The following is a 12,700-nucleotide window of genomic DNA, read 5'->3' as shown; positions in this document are numbered from 1 at the left end:
ATTCTTAACATTACTCATACAATGAATTATTACTAAGCAATAAAAAGGGGTGATCTATGAAACTGTATAGATTTGTCTCAAAATTCCTTGTATGTGAAAGAAGCACATACTGTTTGATTCCATTTGTGATAAGTTCTAGAATTAATAAAACTAATAATCTGTTGTGTTAGTCCATTTTCATGCTGCTGATAAAGACATACCCAAGACTGGGCAATTTGCAAAAGAAAGAGGTTTAATTGGACTTACAGTTCCATGTGACTGGGCAGGCCTCAGAATTATGGCAGAAGGCAAGAAGGAGCAAGTCATGCCTTTCATTGATAGCAGCAGGCAAAGAAAGAGAGAGCTTATGCAGGGAACTCCTGTTTTTAAAACCATCAGATCTCGTGAGACTCATTCACTCACAGGAAATGAACCTGCCCCCTTAATTCAATCACCTTCCACTGGATCCCTCCCACAACACGTGGGAATTGTGGCAGTTACAATTTAAGATGAGATTTGGGTGGGGACACAGCCAAACCATATTTTTCTGCCCCTGGCCCCTCCTAAATCTCATGTTCTCATAGTTTAAAACCAGTCATGCCTTCCTAACAGTTCCCCAAAGTATTGACTCATTTCAGCATTAACTCAGAAGTCCACATCCAGCATCTCATCTGAGACAAGGCAAGTCCCTTCTTCCTGTGAGACTGTAAAATCAAAAGCAAGTTAGTGCTTCCTGGATACATACAGTGGGAGTACAGGCATTGGGTAAACACAGCCATTCCAAATGGAAGAAATTGGCCAAAACAAAGGGGCTACAGGCCCCATGCAATTCTGAAATCCAGCAGGGCAATCAAATCTTAAAACTCCAAAATGATCTCTTTTGACTGTCTTACATCCAGGTCATGCTGATGCAAGTGGTGGGTTTCCATGGTCTTGGGCAGCTGCGCCCCTGTACAGCCTCCCTCCTGGCTGTTTTCATGGGCTGGCATTGAGTATCTCTGGCTTTTCCAGGCACACAGTGCAAGCTGTCAGTGGATCTGCCCTTCTGGGGTCTAGAGGGCAGTGGTCCTCTTCTCACAGCTCCACTAGGTGGTGCCCCAGTAGGGACTCTGTGTGGGGTCTCTGACCCCACATTTCCCTTCCACACTGCCCTAACAGAGGTTCTCCATGAAGGCCCCACCCCTGCAGGAAACTTCTGCCTGGGCATCTAGGCATTTCCATACATCTTCTGAAATCTAGGCAGAGGTTCCCAAACTCCAATTCTTCTGTGCATTCACAGGTTCAATACCACATGGAAGCTGCCAAGGCTTGGGACTTGCACCCTCTGAAGCCATGGCCTGAGCTCTACATTGGCCCCTTTCAGCCATAACTGGAGTGGCTGAGATGCAGGGCACCAAGTCCCTAGGCTGCACACAGCACGTGGACCCTGGGCCTGACCCACGAAACCATGCTTTCCTCCTAGGCCTCCAGGCCTGTGATAGGAGGGGCTGCCGTGAAGACCTCTGACATGCCTGGAGACATTTTCTCCATTGTCTTGGGGATAACATTTGGCTCCTTGTTTCTTATGCAAATTTCTGCAGCCAGCTTGAATTTCTCCTCAGAAAATGGGATTTCTTTTCTATCACCTTGCCAGGCTGCAGATTTTCCAAACTTTTATGCTCTGCTTCCCTTATAAAACTGAATGCTTTTAATAGCACCCAGATCACCTCTTGAATGCTTTGCTGCTTAGAAATTTCTTCCTCCAGATACCCTAAATCATCTCCTTCATGTTCAAAGTTCCACAAATCTCTAGGGCAGGGGAAAATGCCACCAGTCTCTGCTAAAACATAATAAAAGTCACCCTTACACCAGTTTGGGAACAAGTTCCTCATCTCCATCTGAGCCTACCTCAGCCTGCACCTTATTGTTCATATTGCTGTCAGCATTTTTGTCAAAGCCATTCAACAAGTCTCTAGGAAGTTCCAAACTTTCCCACATTTTCATATCTTCTTCTGAGCCCTCCAACTGTTCCAACCTCTACCTTTTACCCACTTTTTAAGCTGCTTCCACATTTTTGGGTACCTTTTCAGCAACGCTCCACTCCCAGTACCAGTTTACTATACTAGTCCTTTTTCATGCTGCTGATAAAGACAAGACTGGACAGTTTACAAAAGAAAGAGGTTTAATTGGACTCATAGTTCCACGTGGCTGGGGAGGCATCAAAATCATGGCAGAAGGCAAGGAGGAGCAAGTCATGTCTTACATCAATGATGGCAGGCAAAGAAAGAGCTTGTGCAGGAAACTCCCATTTTTAAAACCATCAGATCTCATGAGACTCATTCACTATCACAAGAACAAAACAGGAAAGACACACCCCATAATTCAGTCACCTCCCACTGGGTTCCTCCCACAACACGTGGGAATTGTGGGAGTTACAGTTCAAGATGAGATTTGGGTAGAGACACAGCCAAACCATATCATCTATGATTATCATAATCAAGACTGATTTCTTCTTGCTTTGGTGGGGAAAAGGAATTCAGTAGGAAAGGACAGGAGGGAATTTTTGTGGGAATAGTGATATTCCTTATGTTGATTGTGGTCTAGATTACACAATGTATGCATTTGTCAGAACTGATGAACTTAGTGCTTAAAATATGTTTATTTTACAGTATGTGAATTATACCTCATTAAAAATATTTTCAAAACTGATAATGGTTTGATAGTCATTTTCAAAAAGCTGAATTTGAAATAGTATATACAGTTTTCATGTACCCATAATTACAAACTGTGTGAATGTATTTCTAAACCATATATGTATAACCTGCTAATATTGCACAGTGATTAAGATGGGCTCTAAAGTCAGACTACTCGAAATTCAGTCTTGCTAAATTGTACTAACTTACCTTAGGCAAATTACCATTCCTCTCTATGTGTCCTCAGTTTCCTCAGTCATAAAATGAGAATAATTTAATATCTATTTAATTGGGTTATATTGGAATTATATGAACTAATTAATATAAAACTCTTGGAATAATTAATGCTTGGAACACAGTACTCATTCACTAATGTTAACATCTTAGATTAATAGTACTGCTATTGATATTACTAATTAATGCTTTTCTTCAGTTTTCTTGGCCTCCATAATTTTTTTTTTTTTTTTTTTTTTGCCTACTGAATAATTTGGAATTTATACCAAAAAGTTGGCATGTTGTTGCTCAATTCTGGAATCATATATTTTAAATATTTACAAAAGACTTGTTATATTTATACTGTGCTATGCTCTGTAGATGTGAAGATCTGGTCCGATTTCTTAAGGAGTTCTTGTTATGGAAGAAAGGTACAGGGAAATTTTAAATAATACAGTCACAAAGTCTGTGATGGAGATTATCAAGGGTGCTGTGGAAGAACCAGATACTTGGCTCATACTTGGTAGAAGATAATACCTATGCTTGACTTTTTTTTTTTTGCCAGTGGGGGGCGGGTGGTCAGGAGGGTCTGTTTTTTTTTTTGTTATTTATTTATTTATTTATTTTTCTTCATTGCTTCTGAAATGTTTAGCACCTACCACTAATTCAAACTCTGAACAACTCCTAGGCTGGGAGAAATCATATTTCACAATAATAATGGTTAGGATGATGTGTTCCATTTCATTGAAGTCTAGATTAACTTAAGGTACATATAGGAACTACAGTTTAGAATCTGGTTAAGTCAAAGTCAGTAACCAGTCTGCTCAAAACTAAACTTTGAACATTTCTACCCTAATATGAGCATCTCATCTCAGTTAATGGCAGCTACATTCTTTCACTGGCTCAACCCTATGGAATATGTCAATAGAATTTCTTTAGGAATGAAAAAGATAAGCAGAGATGTAAATATAACCAAGTGGTAGTGTTTGGTTATTAATGATGAGAGAATTTTAGCAAATGGAGACTTTATACCAGATTCCATCAGGTGCTTCTTCAGGAACAGAGTGGGACTACAGAGAGTGCTTTTATACCAAGTGTAAACCCCAAGGCCCAAAACCTTGGAGCACATCTGTAACTTTGCTTTTTCTCTCACTCCACATCTACCCTAACAGCAAATCCAATCAGCTCTTCATGCATAATTGTGTCTAGAATTTGATCAGTTCTCCTTCATAGCTACATTCTTGTCCAAGCCACCATCTCTTTTTTGTAAAATGTATATAATTGAGTAGTTTTTAGTTTTTGTTTTGTTTTGTTTTGTTTTGTTTTTACAAGTTATGCAACTGGTACCACTGTCTAACACCAGGATATTTTTCTCACCCTAAAAAGAAAACCCAGTACCCATTAGCAGTTATTCTTCATTCTCCCTTTTCCTAGCCCTTAGCAACCACCAATCTTTCTGTGTCTATAATTTGACTATTCTCAACATTTTATAAACATAGAATTATATGATATGTGACTTTTGTGTGCAGCCACTTTCTTTCTTTCTCTTTTTTTTCTTTTTTTTGAGATGGAGTTTCGTTCTTGTTGCCCAAGCTGGAGCACAATGGCATGATCTCAGCTCACCACAACTTCCATCTCCCAGGTTCAAGGGATTCTCCTGCCTCAGCCTCCCAAGTAGCTAGGATTACAGGCATGCGCCACCACACCCGGAAAATTTTGTATTTTCAGTAGAGATGGGGTTTCTCCATGTTGGTCAGGCTGGTCTCGAACTCCTGACCTCGGGTGATCCGCCTGCCTTGCCCTCCCAAAGTGCTGGGAACCACCACTAGCCATGTGTGACCACTTTCAAGTAGAATAATCTTTACAAGGTTTATCCGTGTAATATAAATCAGAACTTTATTCCTTTTTATGGCTGAATAGTATTTCCATATGTAGATATACTAGATTTTGTTTATTCATTCTATTCTTGTCTTTGAGAGAGTAATTGGAATTAGCCATGGGGAATACATTCCAGGCAAAGAGAGCAGAAGTATAATCAGTCACCTGATATCCTAAGAAAGCCTGGTATTTTGGAGGGATATATCTGATTTAACATGCCTGAGAGAAGAAATGGTATGGAGAACAGAGAACAAGTGAGGGAGGGGTAGCAAAACAACTGGATTGTTGTTAGGGTCCTTAGTCTAAAAGATTCTGCAGATAGTGTTAAGAAATGTGGATGTGATTGGCCGGGCGCAGTGGCTCACGCCTGTAATCCCAGCACTTTGGGAGGCTGAGGCAGGTGGGTCACGAGATCAGGAGATGGAGACCATCCTGGCTAACACACTGAAACCCCGTCTCTACTAAAAAAATACAAAAAAAATAGCTGGGCGTGGTGGCGGGCGCCTGTAGTCCCAGCTACTCCAGAGGCTGAGGCAGGAGAATGGCATGAACCTGGGAGGCGGAGCTTGCAGTGAGCCGAGATTGCGCCACTGCACTCCAGCCTGGGCGACAAAACGAGACTCCGTCTCAAAAAAAAAAAAAAAGAAAAGAAAAAAAGAAATTTGGTTGTGATTTGAAGGAATTCATAAAAATTTCCTCTAACTCAGATTTAGGATTTTTTTCATTATTCAAAATAGGAAAAACCCAAAGATGGGTATTCTGTTTTCATGTAATAACCACTACCTTAGGCTTGTGTTTAAACACATTAAATAGATTAAAAGCCTTTTAGGGAGTTGTTCTTTAATAAATTTTACTGCTAAATTCCCTTTTTGCTTAAAGTAGTGGAAGTAGGCCGGGTGCAGTGACTCACGCCTGTAATCCCAACAGTTTGGGAGGCTGAGGCAGGCAGATCACCTGAGATTAGGAGTTGGAGACTAGCCTGACCAACATGGTGAAACCCCATCTCTACTAAACATACAAAAAAATTTAGCCAGGCGTGGTGATGGGTGCCTGTAATCCCAGCTACTCGGGAGACTGAAGCAGGAAAATCGCTTGAACACTGGAGGAGGAGGTTGCAGTGAGCCAAGATCCTGCCGTTGCACTCTAGCCTGGGTGACAAGAGTGAAACTCCATCTCAAAAAAAAAAAAAAAAAAAAGTAGTGGAAGTAATTGAAATAGATTTTCCTAACAATATTAGCTCTTTTACGTTTTGAAGCTTTTTAAAATTGGTATGTTGTATAACTTCAGTATACTCTTCAGTTCCCACCATGACTTTGAGATATAACAAATAGATTGAGCCATTTGTTGTATATGGAATCCTCTTTTTCTTTTTTTTTTTTAACATGGAATTCTGAATGGAATATGAGAAGTAATAAAGCATAGATCCTTAAGTTAGAAGAAGGTTGTAATGAAATTAGGGGACTGGATCTTTGCCAAAAATAAATAAAGTCTCTGAGTCTTAATTTTCCTTTCTGTAAAATGGAGGCAAGACCAGACAAGACAAAACATCTAGTCTTACCTTTTGATATTAGATAATTAAAATTCTAGACTGTGTATTATATATGCTCATATAATATGTATGAACATGTGTGTTTCATTCTCATGCATAATAAATTGTTGTCATTTTAATTTCTGATTTTTATCCGTGACAATTTTACTGCTTTCTTCAGAAGACCAATTTAGTAATACTCAAGAGAATCCATTCTTTTATAAATAAGAAAGCCGAGGCCTAATGAGGATATATGACTTGTCCAGGGGCTCTTTGGAATGCAGAGTTCCTACTCTAAAGCAGTAGAATCTAGCTGGCATGGAATTGGAAAGGGAGAGGAGGGTAGGAGGCATATGTGTGACATGACAGATAAGAAAAAGAGTCATTTCATCTTAACAGTTTTCACTTTGAATTAGAGGTATTTACATCACACATTGAGAACACAAATGGGAGGATCTTGTTGCTAATTAATAACCTAGTGGCACATCTAGAGCTAAGTTTCCCAACTCTTAGTCCAGAGTCGCTCTTTATCTTCAGCCTTATGCACTGCTTGTCTGAGCAAGAAAAATATCCAAGTAAGTTTTCTCAGTTGTAAGTGGCATTTAAATTAACCATACCACACCTTTGTTTTTGCCAGTAAAAATATAGGATTTTATTTGCCAGATATAGGGATGTACAACTGGAGTCCTAGCTACTTGGGAGGCTGAGGTAGAGGGTCTTAAGCCCAGGAATTTGAGGTTACCTTGAGCCAAGATCAGGTCACTGAACTCCAGCCTTTTTTTTTTTTTTAAGTATAATTTATACGTTAGACTCTTATTTATTTGGAATTTTCTGGTATTGTTGAATCAGTTATAAACCATTATTAACAAAATAAAATCAGCTACCAAAATTTTTTATGTTTTTAAATTGTGTTATTGGAACTGATGTTTTGCTGTAATTATTCAGAAAGTTCTGGTTCTTAATTATGTAGCAATATCAAATGCTGTTGTCTCTGAAGGTAGAAAAGAACTATTTCCAAATGAATCAAGAACAAAACAAAAAATGCTTTTGCAATCAAGTTTTACACTGATTTCATCTCCTTAGAGATTACATACTACTTTTAAAGTTATTAAACGTTGATTTTTGTTTAATTTTGTTCCACTTTTCTTTTCAACCAGAGATATTCATTGTCATTCCAAACAGTAGAGAGGAAAATCTAATATTCCTCTCTGAAGAATAGTATATTTTAATGTGTTTTTCTTAGTGCCTTTAAAATTCAGGATTAATTAGGGCTAGCTGTACCTGTGTTTTTGATGTTCTTAATGTATTTTTCTTTTTTATTTTAATTTCTATCGGTATTATTCAGAAAGTTCTCTAGAACAGGAAAAAGATTTTTATGCTGTCTTATTTTTTTCCTTGTTTAGAAATCGAAACGAGTTGGCTGAGACTCTTGCACTCCTGAAAGCACAAATTGATCCTGTACTATTGAAAAACTCTAGCCAACAAGACAACTCTTCTCGAGAAAGTCCCAGCTTAGAGGATGAGGAGACTAAAAAAGAGGAAGAAACACCTAAACAAGGTTTTTTTTGTGTGTTTTGTTTTGCTTTGTTTTGTAATCTCTTCCATATTCTTCCACTCCTCTTCCCAACTATGTAATTCTGAATTTCTATCTCAATTTGAATTGGGAACCTTCTTATAAAAAGAGGTTGATTTTTCCTTAATTTAAAGAAAATGAGGCCAAAAACATCAAATATGTTGCTCTTTTATATAGAACATTTAAAGATATCTTAGTAAAAAATGGGCAAATCATCAAAACATAGTATTTTTTACTAAGGAATGTGAAGACATTTAATGAACTTTTTTATTGTGGCAAAATATAACATAAAATTTACCATTTTAACCATTTTTAACCATACAGTTAATGTGGCATTAAGTAGTACATTCATATTGTTGTGATGCACTCATCACCACCATCCATCTCCAGAACTTTTTTGATCTTTCTCAGTTAAAACTCTGTATGTTTTAAACATTAAACTGCATTTTTCCTTCCCCTTAGCCCCTAGCATCTCTCATTCTGCTATCTGTCTCTTATGAATTTGATCATTCATATCTGAGAAATCATATAATGCTTGCACTTTTGTGACAGGCTTATTTCATATAGCATAGTGTCTTCAAAGTTCATCCATGTTACAGGGGTCCCCAACCCCCGGGCCAAGGACTGTTACCAGTCTGTAACCTGTTAGGAACTGGGCTGCACAGCAGGAGGTGAGCAGGGACGAGTGAGCATTACCACCTGAGTGAGCATTACTGCCCAAGCTCCACCTCCTGTCAGATCAATGGCAGTATTAAATTCTCATGGGAGCACAAACCCTATTGTGAAACACTTATGTGAGGGATCTAGGTTGCACACTCCTCATGAGAATCTAATGCCTGATGATCTGAGATGGAACAGTTTCATCCCAAAACCATCTCCCCAGCCCACCTCCTGTAGAAAAATTGTCTTCCACGAAACCGGTCCCTGGTGCCAAAAGGTTGGGAACCACTGTTGTAGTGTATGTCAGAATTTTCTTCCTTTAATAATAATAAATTATTGAATAATTGTCCATTGTATGTATATACCACATTTTGTTTATCAATTCATCCATCAGTGGGCACTTGAAGTGCTTCCACTTTTTGGACATTGTGAATAATGCTGCCATGAACTGGGTGTACACATATCTCTTGAGTCCCTGCTTTCCCTTCTTTTAATCCAGGAGTGGAATTGCTGGATCATATGTGGTAATTCTGTGTTTAATTTTTTGAGGAAACACATACTGTTTTCCACAGCAGTTGCATCATTTTACATTCCTTCCAGTAATATCCAAGGACTCTAGTTGCTTCCCATCCCCACCAACACTTGTTTGTTTGTTTTTTATAGCAGCATCTCATTGTAATTATTAGTTCCTATTGACAAGTGATGTTAAGCATCTATCTTTTCAAGTATTTATTGACCATTTGTATATCTTCTTTGGAAAAATGTTTATTCAAGTTCTTTGTCCGTTTTTTTTTTTTGGGTTAATTTCTTTTATGCTTTGAAAACTCTTTAAGTCTATGATAATTGTAATTGTTAAACCTGATTTCGATTGAGTTTTCTAATTTGCTTAACTAGGCAGATCAAATTCTAACCATTCTAGGAAGACAGAGCCAAGTCCTGAGCTCTCCAAAAGGAAAGAAGCCAACTGAAATTTAGACCAACATCTTAATGTTTGTTATCGATAACCTTTTAATGACAAGGGAAGGAATTTGCTTTCCTTACCATGTTTTCTTTGCTTTTAGTTTGCCTCTACTAGTTTTGATTAGAACCTAAAAATAATGTGTTATTCCTTTATTTGCTGCTCTTAGGAAACCATTTATAGAAAGCATTCTATATCTGCAAGCATTGCTTGTAAACAAGGAATTATGCCTTACCGTGTAGTATATAATAATGTTCCTATATATTAAGCATTTTTTAGCTGAAATGTCGATTACCGTCCTTCGTTGCTTATGTGGTTTTATTTCAAATGTCTGTGGTGGTTTTATTTCTAAACCCAATTTCTGCTTTGAAGAATTCTTTTTCATATGTTAAAATTAAACTTACAGACTACTTTAGGAAAGTTTTTTTTTTTTTTTTTTCCTTTGAGACAGGATCTCTCTCTGTCGCCCAGGCTGAAGTACAGTGGTGCAGTCATTGCTCACTACAGCTTAGAACTCTTGGGCTCAAGTGATCCCGGCCCCTCAGCCTCTCCTGAGTAGCTAAGACTACAGCCATGTGCCATCAGGCCCGGCTAGTTTTCATTTTTTATTTTTTGTAGAGATGGGGTCTTGCTCTGTTGCCCAGGCTGATCTTGACTTGGCCTCAAGCGACCCTCCTGCCTTGGCTTCCCAAAGTGCTGGGATTACAGGAATGAGTCATTGTGGCCAGCCATGCATAATAATTTTAAAGTAGTCTAAAACTCCTATTGAATTTCTATTCTTTTTTAGTAGTATTTTCCAGGGATTAGTTCTAGGTTTAAACTTAATATTATTTGTTCATTTTGGTCATTCATTCACATATTTTCTTATTCCCATACACAATTAAAATCAAAGCCAGAGAAAATGTGAATTGGAAACCACGGTCAGAATAACAGAAATTTAAGAGGCAATTATTTCTAATACAAGACCTCAAAATTGACCCTGATCTTGAACGGAGACTGATTATGTAGTTTAAAGTAGAAAGAAAAACAGAAATACTGTTTTTCTAGTTAAGCTCTTCCTAATAGTTAATGCTGAAGTTTATTTGTGGGGCCTTATAGTACATAATGGGGGATTTCAACAATAACAGCTAACATTTATTGGGCACATCCTGTTTTCTTTGCAGTCTACCAAATGCTGCATATGGATTTTCATTTAATCCTCATAGCAACTCTTTGAGGTAACTACTATTATTATTTTAATTTTACAGATGAGGAAATTGGAACATTTATAATGTTGCCTCAGGTCATATACATAATAAAGTATCAGAGTCTACATTTGAAGCCTGATCCTTCTTTAGCCTGTGCTCTTAAAGTGGTCTAGAGTAGTACTTCTCAAACTTTAATATGCGTGGTGTTCACCTCAGGAGTTTTTTAAAATACAGAATCTGGTGAAGTAGGTCTTGGCTGTCTGCTGATTGGCTGTTTTAACAAGTAATGCTGATACTGCTGGTTAGAGGACCACATTTTGAGTAATAAGGTCATCTCCTAACTTCTGAAACAAATACACCAAAGGCTGTTATACACCTGTTTCTGAAAACATTTCTCAATGAATGCTGATGTTATACCTCTCAATACAACTAAGAGAAAATGGTCTGTGAAGGATGGCATCTCATGAAAAAGTAGAAGAGGAGGAGCAGGACATTTTGTTCTCTTTGTTTTTCTGTCTTCTATTTTTATTTTAGAGACAGTCTCACCCTGTCACCTGGGCTGGAGTGCAGTAGTGCAATCAATAGTACGCGGCAATCTGGAACTCCTGGGGTCAAGTGATCCTCCTGCCTCAGCCTCCCACGTGGCCGGGACTACGGGTGTGTGCCACCATGCCTGGCTAACATTTTTTAATTTTTAATTTTGTAAAGACATGGTCTCACTTTGTTGCCCAGGCTGGTCTCGAACTCCTGACTTCAAGCAATCCTCTTGCCTCAGCCCTCCAAATTTCGGGATTACAGATGTGAGCAACTGCGCAGAGCCTACCTTCTCTTTTAAATAAGGCTTTTCTGCTTCTCTTTCTCTAACAACAAAATGTTTCTTATTAATGCGTTCATTCATTCATTCAGTGAATACTTACTGTGCACCTTCTCTGTGTTAAGCATGATTTTAGGCATATAGTTGAATAAAGAAAGACTAAAATCCTTGCTTTTATAAAGCTTACACTATGGTAGATAAAATAGTAACACATAAACCATTTACTATGTGCCAATACTGTTCTAAATGCTTTGCCTGTATTGTCAGATCATTTTCACAACAAACCCTGTTTAGTAGTATAATATTATTACTTCCCTTTTTTCAGATGAGGGAAATTAGATAAAGAGTTATTTCAGTAATAGCTTGTTAATGGCAGACCTGGTATTCAAAACTAGGCAGTCTGTCTCCAGAGTCCCTGTGCCCTTTTAATGCTGCACTTACATACAATTTCAGCCCCCAAAACCCTGCCTCTCACCCTTGTCCTCTCAGATGTAGTTCTTGTAGTCTATTCCATGGCAAGACCAAAGAAATATGATTCTGTTCTGTCATTTTTATTCCTTTCGTATGTAAACAAACATTACCCTTGGACTGTGTTGGGGGATCATGGCCAAGTGGGAAGGAGTAGGTCAAAAGCCGGAAACAGTCCTGGGGAATGTCTAACATAGAGTGTTGAAGCAAAATGTGACGAAAGTTAAAAATTAAGCATGGTTGGATATTTGCAAATTGGGCAGCAAGAAATAAAAATAAATAGGCACTGGAGAGGGAATAAACAACCACTCTTATTCTGGTAGCTAAAATAGATTTTTCTTTAGTCATTAGTTAAATTGCCATGCCTTGTATCTTAACTCAGTAAGATAAGTTTTTAAATTTTTGTATGGGTGCTAAGGAGAAACGTATTAACTGTAAATGTGGGCAAAAAGATGAAAAATGGCAGCAAGTGGCCTGGAAAATGGTGGCATCAACTAAATAATTAAGTTGACTTTGTTTCAAAGGTAATTAGAATTGCCTTCTGAAAGTCTAAATTTGCTAGACTAACATTCAGAATCTCAGTCTGGTCGCTCTCTCTCTTTCTAGCGATAGCTCCTGCTTTTTCTTATATGAGTACTGGTTCCAGATCATTTAGATGCTTTTGTTTTCTCTGTATGTCTTGGGCATTCCCTTCTGTGTCTGCATGCTGTTTCTCTCTCCCTCAGATGTTGTCTCCCCAACTCCCATGAAAGTCTGGTTATACTTCAAGG

At 38.1% G+C, this 12,700-nt stretch overlaps 1 protein-coding gene across 2 annotated transcripts in view; it reads left to right on the top strand.

The window, feature by feature from the left end:
- The window catches only part of RSF1 (remodeling and spacing factor 1), a 156,984-nt gene that overhangs the window by 83,077 nt on the left and 61,207 nt on the right, over nt 1–12,700 (top strand). The window contains exon 5 of one of the 2 annotated variants that reach the window (XM_008020259.3): nt 7,674–7,828. In XM_008020259.3, the coding sequence (XP_008018450.1) occupies nt 7,674–7,828 (155 nt within the window). Of the gene's footprint in view, nt 1–7,673; nt 7,829–10,656; nt 10,679–12,700 lie in introns of those variants that run through there. The other variant, XM_073019621.1, reaches the window with a different exon arrangement.

This window comes from Chlorocebus sabaeus, chromosome 1 (genome assembly GCF_047675955.1).
Source record: "Chlorocebus sabaeus isolate Y175 chromosome 1, mChlSab1.0.hap1, whole genome shotgun sequence".
In the NCBI taxonomy this organism is placed as follows: domain Eukaryota; kingdom Metazoa; phylum Chordata; class Mammalia; order Primates; family Cercopithecidae; genus Chlorocebus; species Chlorocebus sabaeus.
The sequence above is the reverse complement of the archived record's forward strand: the minus strand, read 5'-3'. Positions and strand labels throughout refer to the sequence as shown.